Genomic DNA, 18094 nt, shown 5'->3' with positions numbered 1-18094 from the left:
AAGCTGCGCCAAGGGACATACAGGCTAGAACTAAGGAGGAAGTATTTTACAGAAAGAGTGGTCAAATACTGGAATCATCTACCCAGGGAGGTGGTAGAGTCGCCATCCCTTGAAGAGTTTAAAAAAGACTGGATGTGGCACTTGGTGCCATGATCTAGTTGAGGTGTTAGAACATGGGTTGGACTCGATGATCTTAAAGGTCTCTTCCAACCTAGAATTTCTGTGATTCTGTGATACCATCAGAATTTGTGGGGTTTTGATCATGGGTCAGTTTATATGGTACTGAGTCTGCTGACAACAAATGAGATCCTCCTAGCTAAAAGAAGGAAAAGGATCCTAGCAGGGTTCACTGAAAGAGCTTTAAACTGGATTTAAAGGGGGACAGGAACAAGGCCAGGCTCGACAGAGAAAAGGTGTGGGAAGGGGAGAACTACAGTGATCACCCAAGCAGCAAAAGGATGCTTAGGAGAGGATGCCTCCCGAGGGTACATGAATCCAAAGACATAACTAGTAGACAGACTGTGCACTCCCACTGGCTATATTGACACAATCAAATGCTTCCATGGAGTGCTGCACACCAATGCACACAAAATGGGGAACAAAGAGGAGGAACTGGAGATCTGTGTGATGTCAAAGGACTCTGACCTTTGCAATTAGAGATGTGGTAGGAGAGCTCACGTGACTGGAATGCTGTAATAAAGGACATGCTATTTAGGAGAAGCAAACAAAGAAGGTGAGGTGGTGGAGTTACCCTCTCTTGAGGCAACACCTGGAATGTATAGATCTCTATCTTGGGGTGGATGGTGAGTGAGTCAAGAGCTTATGGGTCAGGATAAAAAGGCAGATCAGCAGGGGTAACACTTGTGGCTGTTTGCTACAGGCCACCTGAGCAGCAGGACAAGGTAGATGACATCTTCTACAGGCAGCACAAAGCAGCCTTAGAATCACAGATATTGGTTTTTGTAGGGGACTTTAACTATCCTGACATCTGCTGCAGAACCAGCACCATGAAACACAAACAGCTCAGGAGGTTCTTGAGGAGCAGTGATGACAACTTCCTGTCACAGGTAGCGGTGGATCCCACAAGGAATATTGTGCTGCTTGACCTCACACTAACAGGGAAGGCCTGGCTGGGGCATGAGAGTTGGTTGATGTTCAAGGATAAGTTCCTCCAGACTCAAGAACAACCCATCACGATGTGCAAGAAGTCAAGCAAAGAGGGTAACAGACTTGCATGACCAAGTGAAGAACTGTCATTACCCAGGCAGGAAATACACAGGAGATGGAAAGAGGTCACTTAGAATGAAGATAGACAGGTTGTCAGAGTAAGTAGAAATGAGACAAGGAAGGTCAAGGTGCATCTGGAATTAAATGTGGCCAAGCATGTCAAGGACAAGGGAGGTGATCCTGCCCCTCTACTCAGCCTTAGTGAGGCTACATCTGGAGTGCTTTCTCCAGTTCTGGGCTCCTTGTTACAAGAGAGACAAGGAGCTACTAGCTCCAACAGAGGGTGACAAAGGGACTGGAGCATCTTTCTTAAAACAGAATAAGGGACCTGGGTCTGTTCAGCCTTAAGAAGAAATGACTGGGAAGCAAACTCAGATATATATTGTCTCTCCCAACATCCTTGCAGCTAAGCTCAGGAAATGTGGGTTAGATGAATGGACCTTGGATGAATCAAGAACTGACAATTGCACAACTTAGTAGCTTTGTAAAGACACTGTCCTAATAAGGGAGCACAAAATCCACATGGAATAATGACTTTCAAAGCTCAGGTTGATGTGACAGCTGGAACTAGCCAAACACTAAAACATAAAGCAATGTCTGCTGCAATAGGCTGCAAGTGCAACAAAGTTTTTTTTTAAAGGCACTTCACATCAGTGGTGGAAACCAGTCTGCGACACAGCCCCCAAAATCTCCTCCAAGAAGAGGCTCCAGCAAAAAGGTGATATGCCTTTTTGACCATCCAACAAAAGGGGATATGCAGAATATAGTCCTCACAGTTCCCTTCCACACTCCCTGTTCCCTCAAAAAACCTGATCAGTGGATCAGAATCTAGGTGGAAGCCTGCAGTCAGTGATGCTCCCAAGGGTCCAATCTCATTGAATTTGTTTATCACTGACCTGGAGGAAGGGATCAAAGGCACCCTCAGCAGGTTTGCTGGTGACTCCAAACTGGGGCAGTGGCTGATCTACCTGAAAGCTCCACTGCCATTCAATGGCACCTTGATCAGCTGGAGGGTTGGGCACAGAGAAACCTGGTGAGGCTCAACAAGGGCAAGTGCCAGGTCCTGCACCTGGGGAGGAACAGCCCCAAGTGCCAGCACAGCCTGGGGCTGACCTCCCACAGAGCAGCTCTGTGGAAAAGGACCTGGCACTCCTGGTGCATCACAAGCTGCCCATGAGCCACCAGTGCCCCTGTGGCCAGGAGGGCCAATGCCATCCTGGGCTGCATTGGCCAGAGTGTGGCCAGCAGGTCAGGGAGGTGATCCTCCCCTTCCACTCAGCCCTGGTGAGGCCATTCCTGGAGTGCCGTGTCCAGTTCTGGGCTCCTCAGCACAAGGGAGACAAGGAGCTACTGGACAGGGTCCAGGGGAGAGCCACAAGGATGATCAGGGGTCTGGAGCTCCTCTCTCATGAGGAGACACTCTGGGAACTGGGATTGTTTGGTCTGGAGAAGACTGAGATCTCACCAATACACAGAAATATCTCAAAGGTGGGTGACAGGAGGATGGTGCCAGCAACCAGTGATCCAGGACTGATGTTGGATGAGGAGCAATGGCCAAAAACTAAGGCATGAGAAGTTCTACCTCAACATGAGGAAAAACTTCCTTAGACTGAGGGCGTCAGAGCACTAGAGCAGGATACTCAAGGAGATTGTGGAGTCTCCCTCTCTGGAGACACTCAAAAAAAAAAAAAACCAAAAAAACTTGACGCATTCTGATGTAACCTGCCCTAGATGACTTTGCCTTGTCAGGTGGGTTGGACTAGATGGTCTCTAGTGATCCCTTCCAAACCTAACAATTCTGTGACTCTCATCAGTGTCTACAAGTATCTAAAGAAAGGGTGTCAGTGGATGGATCCAGGCTCTGCTCAGTGATGCCAAGAAACAGGACAAGAGGCAATGGGCACAAACTGACACACAGGAAGTTCCACCTGAACAAGAGGAGGAACTTCTTTTCTGTGCAGCGACCGATTGCCCAAAGAGGTTGTAGACTCTCCGTTTCTGGGGATATTTAGGAACAATCTGGACACAATTCTGTGCAATGTGCTCTAGGAAAACCCCCTTGAGCAGGGGGGTTGCACCAGATGACCCACTGTGGTCCCTTCTACCCTGACCCATTCTGTGATTCTGTTAATGATTCCTGTCATTCAGTTGTTTTATTTTTCCAAATATATATATAAACACACAGGTATATCTAAAAACAACATCAACTGCCCTCTCTTTGCTGTGTTTTAAGTACATGAGCCAGACATGCCTACCAAAGAAAGAGAGGTCAGGACCAGTACAGTTACATACATCTATCTTCCTCCCTTTGCAACAATTATAGTGATTTTTCATATAATTGCAATATATCCCATCCTCTATCTAATTCACCTGTCTTGCTGTAAAAGGCCTCCAACCACGGAAAAAGAAAACACTTTTTTTTTCCTTCCCAGGGGACTTTTTCCTTTGCCTGTTTAGCAAACCTTTGATTTTTCTATTAAAATTGACATTTCAAAGTAGTTAAAGTATTTTTCTCTTATGTTTTTGCATACAAGAACAAAACCTTTCTATTTTAAGCAGTTGCCACAAAAAATGGGGACAGATTAATAAATGTCTATATAATAAACAAACAACAACTGGTAGTTAAAATTCAGAGGACATTTCCTAGGGGACTATAAATAATAAATAATTTGTGCAAGGCTAAGGAGCAGGCATAGTAACATTTTCAAAATGGCACACTATCAAATCAAGAGGACTAGACTCCTGCAACAAAAGGCAAAGAAAAAGGATGTGCATTTTAAGCTCCATTGACTCTCCAAACATGGAGACCACTGACAAAGAGTGGTATCTACAGAGCTTTGTTTATCGCTGATCTCTGATAAGGCTACTCTGGGAATTTCTTTCCTATAGAAAAACAGTAAAACTGCTCTCTGATTACACCATCCATCTGACCTACTGTGAGGTAGTACCTACTACCAGCTGTGAGGTAGTACCTATTAATATTCACATATCCTATTGTGGAACCAGGGACCCTGAACAACACTAGCTGGGGACAGAAGTAGTAGCAGGTGTCAATGCCACTAAAACCTCCAGATTTTGCAGTGTTTTAATTATAAGGAGACCATTCTAAAAAGCCCTGACTCTCTACTGCCGTTCTAATAAACCAAAACAATAAGTTTCAAGATACATTGCTTATACTGCTGTGCAATTAGAGCTCTCTGTTAATTCCTGAGAGTGTGAATTGACACTCTATGGTTTGCTTTCACAGACATGTCAACAATTTGAAAAACTAAAGAAGTCTCAATACAGGGCCTCTGAGGGGAAAATATCCAGAAGAAGTCATGGAACACTGGTTGAAGACAAGGCTACAAATAAAAGGAAACCCTACAAGGGGTTACTTCACCGAAGTGCTTGCAATTAACACTCAGATCTTTGGATGAAAAATGTAGCAAAGTGCTAGTTTCCTTGTAGCGCTAGAATAAGTGTCCTAGAGTGAGGAGACCCCCAGCTGTACAATGAAATACTGGCAAGTTATATTCCACTTGTACTGATTATATGTTTCCTATAAAATTTAATGAATAAAGCTTGCTAAAATAATTAAATTTAAATATTGTGTTCTGCATCTTTATGTAATCACTGCTAGTCAGCAAATCTTAAAGATCCTTTGAAGACATTCTGTAACTTGTGGCACATTTTCCCTTGTTTTCTTTGGAAATAAGGCTATGATATTAGTCTGTCTGTACATCTCTGATCAAACAAAGCACTGATCTTGCAGACAAATATGGCTACCTGGCTCAAAATACAAAGATAAAATACAGTTAAGCCAGGAAAAATGGGCAATCAGGACTAGAACAGCCTTAGCAGTAGACATTTATGGACCCTACGGGTGCCAGGAAATAAAAGGCTTAATTTGGTATTTGCAAATTGAAAGTCAGTCACAAATTAGAAATTAGACTGTCTTCTTGAGAGTTAGATGCTGAATGGTAAGGAAGACAAACTGGAACACAAGATGGAAAAGAGATTGTTGAATCATCTAAGTGTATACAGACATTGTATACAATGTACCTAGATTACAAAACTACCAGCTTGCACTCCAACATTACATAACCTGTGTTAGAAAACAAGCCCAGATGTTTTCTAAGGAAAAATATTCCCCTTTTAGTGATTCAGTAGTCCTGTACAGGAAACTGACAGATGAAGTTTTTTCCAAAACACGTGCCTAAGTGCAGGCCACAAAAAGGAGATACTTTTTTACGTACATGCTTTACATGTATCTATACAATCCTATCTATAGATAGCTTCACATGCTATCTATACAATCCAGCTGCAGAGACTGGGAAGTTTAGCACCATCCCAAAGAATGATGCAGTACTCTGGAGCATCTGTTTTTCACAAAACACAAGAGTTTTTAAAGACATGACCCATCATGCATAGGAGAAAGAAATCTAAATTGTGTAACTCCACTTTTTATTTAAGAAGGAAATGTAATTTTTAAAATTAAAATGAAGCTTCCTTATTCTACCATTCTTTCTGTTGGCAAATGAAAGCCATAAACTGAAACTACATGATGATGGGGAAATTAAATATAAATCTGGATGCCATTTATTCCACTCATACTGATGTTTGTAGCCTTGTCAATATCCAATGTGAAATGTGAATATCAAGCAAAAAATCTAAAAAAATTATAACTCAGTCCTAAGAACTCACCATAAATTGCTCTGTAAATAGAATGTTTCATAAATGTAATTTTTAGCACACGAGGACTTCCAAGACTAAAATCTGAGTCAAATATAGCATTCTTCAGATAAAGTAAGTTACAGGTGGCAGTCATAAGTAACAAGGCATACCTTATTTCCTCAATTTCACAACACTTTTATTGAAACATATGTAAATGAATGTGATTGAAAAGATGGTGAATGGTAGTTGTAGAATAATAGTGAGCATTTTAAATTGCAAATAACTTGTCTAACAATCAGTACCAATAGCATTACACTTTTGACCTACTGCTCACTGATTCATCTGTGTAACAGCATCCTCTAATGCTGTTGAAATCTACCACTGCTAATTGGTTTTTAGGGTCAGAACGTATATATCTAAATTTATCCCCAGATGAGACCATTTTACTGTATTGCTACACAGTCTTTGCAAAGCATGACACTGAAAAAAATCACTGCTGCCCTATATAATTCTTAAATCAAGCAAATTCAATCTTACAGCCTTAGCATTCTCAAAAAAAACCCCAAAAAGCCAAATTAGGCAATTCACTCCTAGAATGTTTTACCAAAGACATTTATTTCTTATTATAAATGAAGTCAATACTAGCATGGAGTTTGCAGGTTTTTTTAAATTTTAAACAACCTTAAACTGGTTAGGGGTTCAAACTATGGAAATAATCCATTAAATATTTACAAGAAAAAAAAATCAGAAGTTCATAGCACCATACCTGTGCCCTTGCCTGAACTTCCCCAAGGAGACCTGAGTACTGCTGTTCCAGATACTTTTTTTCATTCTGCCAACAGCTTGCCTGGGCTTTCATTTGTTCAGCCATTTTGTTAAAAGCATCTTCCTGACTCAGCTGAAGCTCCTTCATAGTATTGGACTTGTTTTTACAAACATATTCCAGGTGAGATATCTGTGTAACAAGCATTTAAAAAGAAATTATTTTATTTCTCTAAGCGCCTTTTTACTTTTTTGTGTATATCAGTTTAACCACAGACATCATAAAATCTAAACTGTAATTTCTTCAATATTTTCATTAAAACTAAGTAAAAGCCTTTCATGACAGATTATTTACTTGAGTTGTGCAACAATATGAACAAAAAATTGGATTCAGTTTTGCCATTGCTGTACCATATTGCAGATGCTTGTTGCTTTCTTTGTTGAAAACCTGAACTGGACATGTCTCCTATGTTTTGGCTTTTTGTAAACAAGAGCATTAAATCTTGTGATGGTAAAGTACCAATCTGAGTATACCAGTCCCTTAGAAGTTTGCAAGAATTGTAGATAATATATTAAAAAAAACAGTCCTTGATATAATTTTTGTTTTAGTGGAAAACCAAAACATTCCAAATACTATAAAGCATTAAAAGAATTTCAGGACATTTTAGCACATAGAATTTGTTTTCAACAAGTACAAATGGATTCACTCTGTGGATAACTTAGTAGCTCCCATGCAAACTAAATGGAGGAATGAATCAAGGTAAGAATAATTGTGAAATACACACACCTACAATTAATTACTAGAGAGTATCAGCAAGCTACTTTTCAAATGCATCACACAGAAATGCAAGAGGAAAATTTTCCTCCCCAGAAAGCGGTTATAACATGAGTGACATACTGTTCAAAATCCCTCAAAAGCTGGTGAGTATATGAAAAAAGTCCTAGAGACCTCACAGTCAATATCAATAACCATACTAAATTAAAAAGCAAGAAACAATATGACACAGTATCCTCAAACACTGCCAATAATGTTCACTCCCTTCTCTTCCACTCCCCTTTCCTCATTTACTTCAAAAGTAAAATGCAAAAGTATATCAAATGTTCATAATCCAGATTTTATCCTACCCCATCGGTAAAGAGGTAGGTCCAACTGACTGCTGAGGTATTTATTAATTGATGGGCAGAGTTAAAACAATTCACTGTAACCAGCCCTGCATCTTACTCAGACCAGAAGAGTGGTCACTCCTGAAGATGAAAAATGTCAAAATAAGGTTTTCCCCTACTATGTCTTAAAAAATGTCAGCAGAGACAAGTTCTGGAGTTGCTGTACTAGTCTTAGGACTGACCTGATCAATGGAGCCAGAAAATGAACTGAAATTCTAAAGATTGTCATATGTTAGTCTGTGGAGTCAGTTTAATTTATTTAAAAGGAGATTTTTCTTTCCTAAAAATGCAGGGATTTATGGAGAGAAAGGCCACATAAGCTTACTTGTGCCCTGAAAATTACAGCTCCTCTCTACAGCAAATACTGAAATGTTTTATAAAAACTGGTATTTTCTGTTTGTGTTACTGAATATAATTCTATAATCCATGAGTTACAATTAAATGAAAAAATACACTGTCATTCTTCCAAATGAAATAATAAACTCTGAATAATAAACATATAATTTAAAGACGACACTCCTTGAGTAAGGGCATTTTGTTTCAGTTTTATGGTAAAATAAAGACTTGCTTTATTAGTGTAAATGACTAAGTTCTTTGAATTGCTTCATCAGTAAGATTAATTTATTTTCTTTTAATTAGGTCCCTGTGGCTAATATTGGCTAGTACTATTAGCATGTCCTGCACTGAAAGTGGAGCTTAGAGACTTCATACAGACTTCAGTCACATTTACATGCCCACAGCAATGGCATCAAACTGAGTTGTAGACAAGCCATAATTAATGGTATTGAATTATTAACGTCCAAATTCTTTTTGAAATAAGATGAATGTCAGTCCTTTTTAATGATACTGCAACGTGGACAAATGTCACTGAATTTAATAGAGGTAGCTGGTGCCTAAGGACACTTACCTTCTCATTAGCCCTGTTGAGGTCTGAGATCAGGGCATCAACATTCTCCTGCAAGACTACACAAAGCTCAGGCCAAGAGAATCTATCTAGGATGCCTTCTGGTTGTTTTATAAGCACACAGCCTGCTATCAAATGCTGGTATAAGCTATGAAGGAAGGTTAGTTTCTCCTGAAACAAAAGGAGAATTACATGATGTATCTGAACAGTGTTAGAATTGAAAGACGTGCATTACATGGGCAGTAATACAAACTATATGCAAGTGAAAAAAAGCCCACATAGCTCATTCACAAACCTTTTTCAAAATATCATAATTGCTAATATTTGCAGTCATACATATTGAAGCGAATGTAAGAAAACAATTTTCACAAAATGTGTCTATTCAGACATAATATATAAATAGTTTATATAAATACAGAACAGTCTGCTGTTATCACAATGACTATCTGATACAGACAAAAAATTCCATGCTATTACTATATGCAATTTATTTATTTATGGTAAAACTTTCAGTTATACTCTAACTGTATCCACTTACAACAACTGCAGAGCATGCAGAAAATCCTCTGATTGGCTTGGCAGCACAAGACACTATTTATACAACTATCACTCTGAAGTCTTTTTTAAATTGTTTTTGTATGGATTATATATGAGACCAAATGGCCAGAGAAAATAGGCTTATACCTTCATGAGTTAAATTCCACAAGCCATGCCTCATTCATTTACACTGATTTTAGTCAGTAATATAATAAATTGATTCAAGTTATAAATAAACTTTAGCAACAATAGAATGCTATAGAAATTCCATCCTTAGTGCTTTCAGTACATATATGCAACTTAGCAACTTTGATTAAGACAACAATAGCAAGTTGTACCTCAAAAGTCACAAGGACAAAGTCTGTAAACTATTGCAAAGGTTCCCATTATTTTCCAGAGGTCTTGGTTGAAATTTTCCATTAAGAAAATACGGATCGCCAAGATTGGAAAGTAGGATTGTTCTGAGCTCTTGCCATTACACTTACATGTATTTTCTCACAATTATCTCATGGTGCTTTAGGCAATTAAAAATAAATTGTAGTTCAGTTTAGTTTAACTTTGTTTCTAACAGATCTACAAATTCCCCAAGGAAAATCCAGTGTGCCACCATCATTACATTTGATGTTTGAGCTGTGATAAAACTAGGACGATAATTATCCATTTGGCATGAGAAACAGGATTCCAAGACCCCAAATCAATTCACACATGTTGAATGCAACCACAGGGTTGTAGACATGCTGACTTTACAATATAGCCAGACTTCTAGTTTCCTCCACTTTAATCATTATCTGATGTGTGTAACAATTCCAGCTGCTTCATGTGGACCCTATTTAAATACCAGACTGTAAAAGAGGTGGAAAGAATGTTTCCTTTTTACTCAGTTGGCATCCATGTCCAAATTTGTGGAAGTAATGAGCTCAATATGCACAACAACTACAAGTATATCATTGCCCATGCTAGTACAGAACCACTTTATTAGGCGGAAAAAGCAACAAAATTAACATCTGTTAATACATATAAGGAGAAAGATAATAGTTCTGAAATAAGACATTGTAGACCCACTCCCACATATAGCACACTACAATTAGGTAATAGATAAAGGTAAGAATTTCTAGGTTTTGTGGCATGCATGCAAAATTACCTCAATTCCATATTTGCTATCTATCAAGTTACACGTGGATCAGTAACTAACACATGATAATGACAATATTACATGTTTCAATTGTAAAACATTTCTGCTAACTTTTAATTTGAAAGAAAGAAAGAATTGTTCGTCAGGCATAGCTTTTTAAATAAAGTCTGTTTTTCAAAAATTTAAAATATGGGAATGATTAAGCTATTAGTTCTGATACAGAAGAAAGGAGAACCAATATGTCCTGAAATCCTGTAGATATTAAACACATATTTCAAAATACGTATCTTAAAATCATATTTTAGGGATAAATCTGCTAAAACTAAAAGTAACCATCTGATGTATGTAAATGTATAAAGCTGAGATTAAATAAAGACTCTTTGACAGTCATCTTGTCTCTAGTAATACCTCCGTATCCTTCTGGTAAGCCCTGGTAAGCTTCTGGATTTCATTTTCAGATTCTGTGGCACGTACTTGCTCTTTCTCCCAGCATTGCTGTACATCCTGCAGTTCCATTTTTAAAGTTTCTATTAAGGTCTCTCTGTCTGCACACTTAGTGTGCAGATAGTTTAACTCTTTCTTGGTATCAGCCATGGTATCCTGAACTTCCTGTAAAACAGAGGAATTTAACAGAAAAGCTGGTATAAATTTTACTCTATAAAATGATATCCTATCCAAGTGTTCATCACCTGAGGAAAGAAACAGTCATATAACCACATGTATTCACAAGAATCCAGGCTGGGTGGACTTTATCTTTCAAGAATAGAGTTTCAAAATTGACAATAGGCCTCTTGAACAGCTTGCAACTAGACAGATTGGAAATCTGACAGGTAAAGGCTCCATAATACAGTAAACTTCACAGTCCCCTCTACCCCCACAAATGACATGCAGAACACAGGAATGCAACTTATCCTCTGCAGAGCGCAAAGCTCTCAGACCCATTGAAAAGATACATTATTTTCTTAAGTGAATCCCTGATCTGTTAGGGCTGAGTCTGCAAGCAACAGAGATGCTGTTGTGCATTGTATTCTTTACATGCAAGATAAAAAAAAGTGAGGACTCTCTTTGGAGGTTGACCATGGGACATAAGTAATTAGAAGTAGTCATAAATACTGTTATGTAACAAACACCAAAATCTCATCACGTAAACATAGAACTTAATATAATACCCCCTCTGAGCCCAAATATGGTGAAGTTACACTGGATTTCCAGCACTGCTAAAGTTTGCAAGAGGTCAAACTGAAAGCATTGTTTATTTTTCATAAAATCATAGCTTCATAGACCATAAATAGACCAAATTAATCAGAAAATGACAAGCTTTATTCTTTTAAATAGAAACATTAAAATATTAAAGTAATTTTAAATTTCTAAAAGAAATGCTTTCAGACTAGATCTAGATTTTGATCATCTATACAATATTATTACCAAAAATCTAGAGAGATTGAAAGCTGGCATACTGCATAAAAACCAGTACCCTGTGTGTGTAGCAAGCTCAGTTTGTGCATGAAGAATACAAGTATCTCTTGCAAAGGTTGCAAAATTTTTAGGTGACTTAAAAAAGTGCTGTAACAGAAGTAGAAGTCCTAAATCTTCTAAACATAAATTAGTAAAGAAACTTCATAACAGGTGACAACACATCATATCCATTAATGTGAAGATGCAATGAATGTTACAGAAAAGCACTGCATAAAACATAAAACAGCTTATCCTTAAAAAAAGAATCTGAAAAACCCTGTGTTTACAGACATTCTATTTTGGCAGTAATACAATACACTGCTAGTTGGGAGATTAGGTTAAAACACAACCTCAGGATTTGCTCACTCCCTTGGCTATTGATTTAACCAGAAAGGACATTACAAAAGTGGTTCCAGCCAAAAACAGAAAGAAAAAAAATATTTCCAAAACTAAAGGAAAGAGCTCTCAAGTGTTTTTATCTCAGGTAACTTTTACTCCAAGAAATTTTAGACTGCATACTTTACAGATGTTAAAGAGAACTTGATGCATCACATGCATTGACCCTTCTGACAAACATAAACAAAACAATTAACTAAAGAATTGACATCGTTAAAAAAATATACCTTCATATGCATAGAGGTAATTAAATTCTCTTCCCCTTTTCTTGAGAAAAACAGTTAAACAAAAAAGATTACTGATAATGATTTCAATATAAAACAATACTTGCAAATTTATCAAGGTATTTTAATTATTTCAGAAGGGTTATCATTGAAATTATGTGCTTTATAGTGATAACTAGGATAAAGCAGCGTGGTTTCACACAAACTTGTGAGGTGAACTAGTTTGCTCAATAGACTACAATGACAGAAGAACTTACTCTGATAAGAAAAAAAATACTTTTAATCCAGAAAGATAGGTTTTGCAAAATGTTCACATTTTATGCTAAGTTCATTAAACCTACCTTCAGGTCTTGTCTTAAAGCACACATTTTCTCCTCAGATACCTCAAGTTCTTTTGTTGTCTTTTTACACAAAGCCTTCATTTTCTCAAGCTGCAAAAAATATGAAAGTCAAAGAGGCTTTTACAGAAAGGGTGCAATGATCTATTCAATATAACATAAAGGAAGAATTTCATACATGAAAGTAAAAAACAAAATTTATTTAAATTCCTTGAAGAGCTTTTGTACTACATACCATCTATATAATATGCCATTACAAAACACTAAATAATCTTTTACAATTATTAAAAATGAAGAGTAGTGGCAGAATCCCAAACTGAGTCCATTCTTACCTATCCTATTAACTCTCAAAATATCTGACAAAAACACAGATTCTGAAATGCACTTGAAAGTATAGTAAATTCAGATAATGATCCGGGGAGTGGTTTGAGAAAACAAGTTTTCAAGTCAGTGGCCATCTGCAGAAATTGTCTAGCTACAAGCTTGATTCTTTACAGAGCACTGGATAGTAGTCACATACTGTAAAAAGCATCAATGTACCACAGAGGCACAATGACTTTTAGGGTTAAAAGCAAAAGCAATCTCAGAGGTTGCTTAATATGTACTGAGGTACTACCATGTGTACTAGCTTCACTTTCCACTTTCAAAAACAGTAACTACATAACAAAATAATGTCTATCTCTGTTTTTATGATGACGCTGCTAACGCCTGACATTTAAGGAGCAACTCAGAAATAGAAATAGAACACCTAATTTGCAAAATTTATGAATTACATTTAAAATGTTTATTTTTATATTTTGATGTCAGGAAACTTGGCAGAACCCTTAGAAATAATTACAGTAAATTAAAGAATGCTACTGGAATATTTCCAGTCTTTTTATTAGTTTACTAATTGTTTCCCTCTATCCAAACATGTTCTGGTATCTGCACTATACAGAAAGTCAGAAGTTAGTTATCTTCAAAACCCAAAACACTTCTACACCTTTCTAGTTTGTTAGTTTGTGTGACTACACAAACTAACCAGATCTTTTAATCAAATGTTTAACACAGTAAGTTAAAGATGACACATGACAAGTTTACCAGCGTATTTCACATATACACACAGGTGTACCCATACATTAAAAAATTCATCAATATGTGGGATCTTGTTGAAAATATTTTTACAAAAGAAACCACTAAAATTTGCTTACTGTTGTGTTGCTACTAAAACCCTTCCTTATTGTGTATTAAAACAACCTAGTTTTATTGCACAGAGCCCTTCATAGTCCCCTTGTGCATTATTGTATTATGAAAGTTTTATTATTAAACATATCTCACACATAAAAAGCCAAAAGCAGCATTCTCTGTGGGGGCAGGGGTAATCAAGAAGGACAGAGCACTGCCCTTTCTGTGCACCACGAAGGTGCTCAGTGATCTCTGGCTCCATATGACAACTTCAGGGTCAGTCATACACAGTCCTACTGGGAAGTCTTGTGGCAGGTCATCTGTTGGTCCTGCTCTGCTTGCGATTTATTTTCCTTGACAGTTCATTCTTCTTTCTGTCAGAACACTCTCTCTGCTTTCTTAGAAGCCACCCCCTTGGTCTCCCCACTGCTGTCTCTGGCACAGTTTCACAACAAAGCACATCACTAAGCCAAAGCCTGCTGAGTCGACTTTTCAACTGTGCTGCCTATCACGTGATGCTCCTCCTCCCAAATAACAATTCGCTGTGGGTAATATGTTCCTAGTTACTCTGCAGCTTCCAGACTTGGGTCTCAGAAGAGTTTCATAACGACTATACACATCAGTTCTCTTATCTCGCTGGGAGAGACTTAACAGTGCTTGCTGTTTAAAAAGTGTAATTGTTACCATGGTCACTTATTTTTGTGCCCCTTGAACAAACTCAAGGGTCTTGTGGGAGATCTATTTTTTCCACTAAAAAGGGCAAAGCTAATATAGTTTTCTTTTTTTATTTTTAATTTTTAATTGTTTTAAACCTGTTGAATGACTAGCAAGACTATGCATTTGTCAAAATAATAGACAAAACCTAGAATTTAAATAAGAGTGCCAGCACTTTACAACCTCATCACACCTTGCCTTTCTGTATTTGCCAGTTTTATTCAGAGTCTAATCACAAGTTTGTACAAAAAGTTTCAATGGTGCAGTTAACTTCTCTGTACAGCCTTTAAAGCCACAAATTAATAACACATTTACACTCAAGAGGAGTAATTTAGTCAGACTAGCAAAACACACAAGAAAATAAATGCAAAATCTCAGTCAGTGATATAAAAGGACTGCATGTAAAACATCTGATTTTTTTCAAGGGTAAGTTTCCCAAAATTGAAATACTTCCATTATTTTATTAGATAACGTAAAGACAATATTCTAACATTTTTATTGAAATTATAGCAAAAAAGCTCCCAAAGAGAATCCATTGAAAACACTCTCCTCAGAAAATTATACCAGTTTTAAAAGTATAGGGGAGCATGCCTGATAGCAGTGACTAATGAGGCTCAACCATTGTGTTTTTAGGAACACTGCAGTATATGCAGCTGCCCTCTTAGATCATTATCTTCTAACTAACATTCTATATATGAGCAGCTTGTTATTCTAAATGTTTTTTGAAAATAACCCCAAAAGACTGAACTAGAAACGCAAATTAAACTAGAAAGACAAAAAACTGTTCTCCCTGTCCCCACAAATGTGAAACTTTACTGTAGGGCAAGCTTAGAGAAATAGTACCAGCAGAGATTTTTTCTTCAGGCATACTTGAAGCTGTCTACTCAACATTCCCACTCTTCTGCAGTTTTTTTACAAGCAAAGTGTATGTTCTGCTGCAGGCCAAATGCAATACATATAGAGCCAACCATTGCAAGTGCTACCTCATTAGACGTATCTTCCAGCTTGTTCTGGTAAGCTGTCAAGGTACACCTCAAAGTCTCAACGACAGAGCAGCTCAGAGGTTTATCTTTGTCCTCACAAGTGCCTGAAGGAAAAGACAGAACAAAAATTAAGCCTTAAAGCCACAGAGAGAAAATTACTCACCCTGGATGTGAGGTATTAGAATTATTTAGGGCTTCAGTGACAATACAGAACACTGAAGAGCAGCCTTGTTTGCCATGAGAGATACAGCTGTATAGCCATGCTTTCATAGCAAACAGAGCTAAAAGACATCTGTTTAAAAGCTTTAATAGAAGATACAAAACTGTAAATTCTGGATGACATTTATGTCTAATGCATTTGGTATGGAGTCTCACATATTATTCCTACTCTAGTCAAACCTATGTCATTCCGTCAGACAAGCCAACTTTGAAACCACACAATTATATACTTTGAAAAACATGTCTGAAAGTTAAGAATGTTACACTTTTCCTGACATTATTTTGGTGTTCTGACTGAGCATGCATATAGTAATGCAGTACTTCATTTACTCAAAGCCTTACTGAGCCAAAGATCATATGATTATGTTATGCTTGTAGAGGACTTGATAACATTTTAAATTATATTAAATTTTATTCTGAAGGATATGACAAAAAAAAATATTATCTGTCTGTAGGGTCCTATATAACAGTTCAATTATAAATGTGATATAACAATTATATACACACTAAACTTAGTTATTAAACCTTTAGATTGAGACTTCTGATCTTGTTGCCCTTATTGGGGACATAAGAACAAGTCTGACCATTCCAAAGTGCATAGAACAATGTGCCAAGAAAGCAAAACAGCATTGCATTGATCGAGAGGTCACAAGATGTCAGCTGATATTCAGTTTCCAAGAACAAACTTTTCTTTTTTCCTGGTGTTACACCACAATATTAGGTTATTGACAGACCACTCCTCTCAGCATTATTTATATTCTTAGAAAAAAACTTTTATCACTTACTGTGTGGCAAATTATAGTATCAACGTTTCAACAATTTTTAACATGTACTATAAGGAAAACTATCTTTACCAACTATACTAGCAGCCTTATTTTGCAAAAGTGAAAATATCTGGGGAATTTTAAATCCAGGAAAGCTAAATCATCAAAACTCCCAGCACAACTAAACAATGATAGAGGTGCTTATCACCAGTGTGACTAAGCAATTTACACAGGGTGGCTCATGAAGTCAAATTAGGTACTAAAGTCTGAGACTTTTCTTTGGCTCTCCATAAAACTTTATCAGAGGAGGTCCACTTACAAACTTGCAGGACATTTAAAAAATATTCTATAATTAGTGTCATCTAATAAGCACGACATTCTACTACGGCATTGTATAAAAATAATTAAATTCCTCTTGTAGGCTACATGTAATACACCAATAGAACTCAGTGGAAAACTTACTTAAGTGCACAAGTCAGAACGTATTGCCAAAATTCTTTCAATTAGTTAGCCTCTTCTCTCCTGATTTTTGATAATACCAGAAAATATAAAGTGCTGTTCAGGCTGGACTAGGTGTTATGAAGTCCCACCTATTCAAAGCAACACATATTTGCAAGATTGCTTTCAGCAGCAGGAGCAAGATTGGCTCTACAGCATGCACATCCCAGTGACTGACCTCTGTCCTATCAGCCACTCCACCTACTTTCCACAGTTTCTAAAAGTCTGTAGAGTCAGGGAAAAAACAAGAGTTTCTTAATGACATTTCAGAGCCCTGTGAATCCTAGAGATATTGCAAACAACTGTGTTACACTTAAAACCAACCTAAGAAGAATTAATAAAATCTGATCTCTTTTGAGAAGATTGCACATTGAAGAAAGCGCTGACTGTGACCTTAGGATAATTTTTATCACATAACCACAGCTATAGCTATGCAGAGAGCTCCAGTCCAATCTTCTTATTTACAAGACCAACCTCTCACTACTACCCATCGTAGGAACATTATGCGTTGATCTTGTTGCACAAAAAAATAAACACTATTTTTTCATACTTGTAGCTCTAGCAAAATGGTAACAAACAATTCTCATTCAGTTTAAAACAATATGTATTAAGTCTATCCAAAAGTTATCTTCCATACCATAGTTTTGTCAAACTGTCTAAATAAAGTATTTTCATATTTTAAGTCCCAACCTGCAATGATGTTATTAATATCATGTTTGCCAAAATTAGAATTTTGCCAGTAAACTTTTCATGCTGTCATTCCTTCCCTTTGCTCTAACCCTACTTCTAGGCAGCTCAATCTGCCAATAGAAATACAGATTCAGCCTACCAGTTGAAAACAGACCTGTGGCTTTAATGCTGCCCAAATGTTGTCTGACTTCATACAACTGTGCAGGAGACATGCAGCATAATCCAAACACACTCTGTTGTGGCAGAAGCACGATGTCAGCAATGAGA

The 18094-nt window shown here is 37.3% G+C and overlaps 1 protein-coding gene across 6 annotated transcripts in view; it reads right to left on the bottom strand.

Moving 5' to 3' along the window:
- CCDC171 (coiled-coil domain containing 171) overlaps positions 1 to 18094 on the bottom strand; it is a 266135-nt gene that overhangs the window by 198557 nt on the left and 49484 nt on the right. For 5 of the 6 annotated variants that reach the window (XR_012578224.1, XR_012578227.1, XR_012578225.1 and 2 more), the window contains exons 11-15: positions 15657 to 15760; positions 12799 to 12888; positions 10791 to 10991; positions 8717 to 8884; positions 6650 to 6838 (exon numbers count right to left, since the gene is read on the bottom strand). Coding sequence is in view for 2 of the 6 variants with exons in the window: in XM_026794231.2 (XP_026650032.2) it covers positions 6650 to 6838; positions 8717 to 8884; positions 10791 to 10991; positions 12799 to 12888; positions 15657 to 15760 (752 nt within the window). In the remaining 4 variants the exon portion in view is untranslated. The remainder of the gene's footprint in view (positions 1 to 6649; positions 6839 to 8716; positions 8885 to 10790; positions 10992 to 12798; positions 12889 to 15656; positions 15761 to 18094) is intronic. The other variant, XR_012578226.1, reaches the window with a different exon arrangement.

Source organism: Zonotrichia albicollis, chromosome Z (assembly GCF_047830755.1).
Source record: "Zonotrichia albicollis isolate bZonAlb1 chromosome Z, bZonAlb1.hap1, whole genome shotgun sequence".
NCBI lineage: Eukaryota > Metazoa > Chordata > Aves > Passeriformes > Passerellidae > Zonotrichia > Zonotrichia albicollis.
This window is presented reverse-complemented; position numbering and strand designations above follow the sequence as displayed.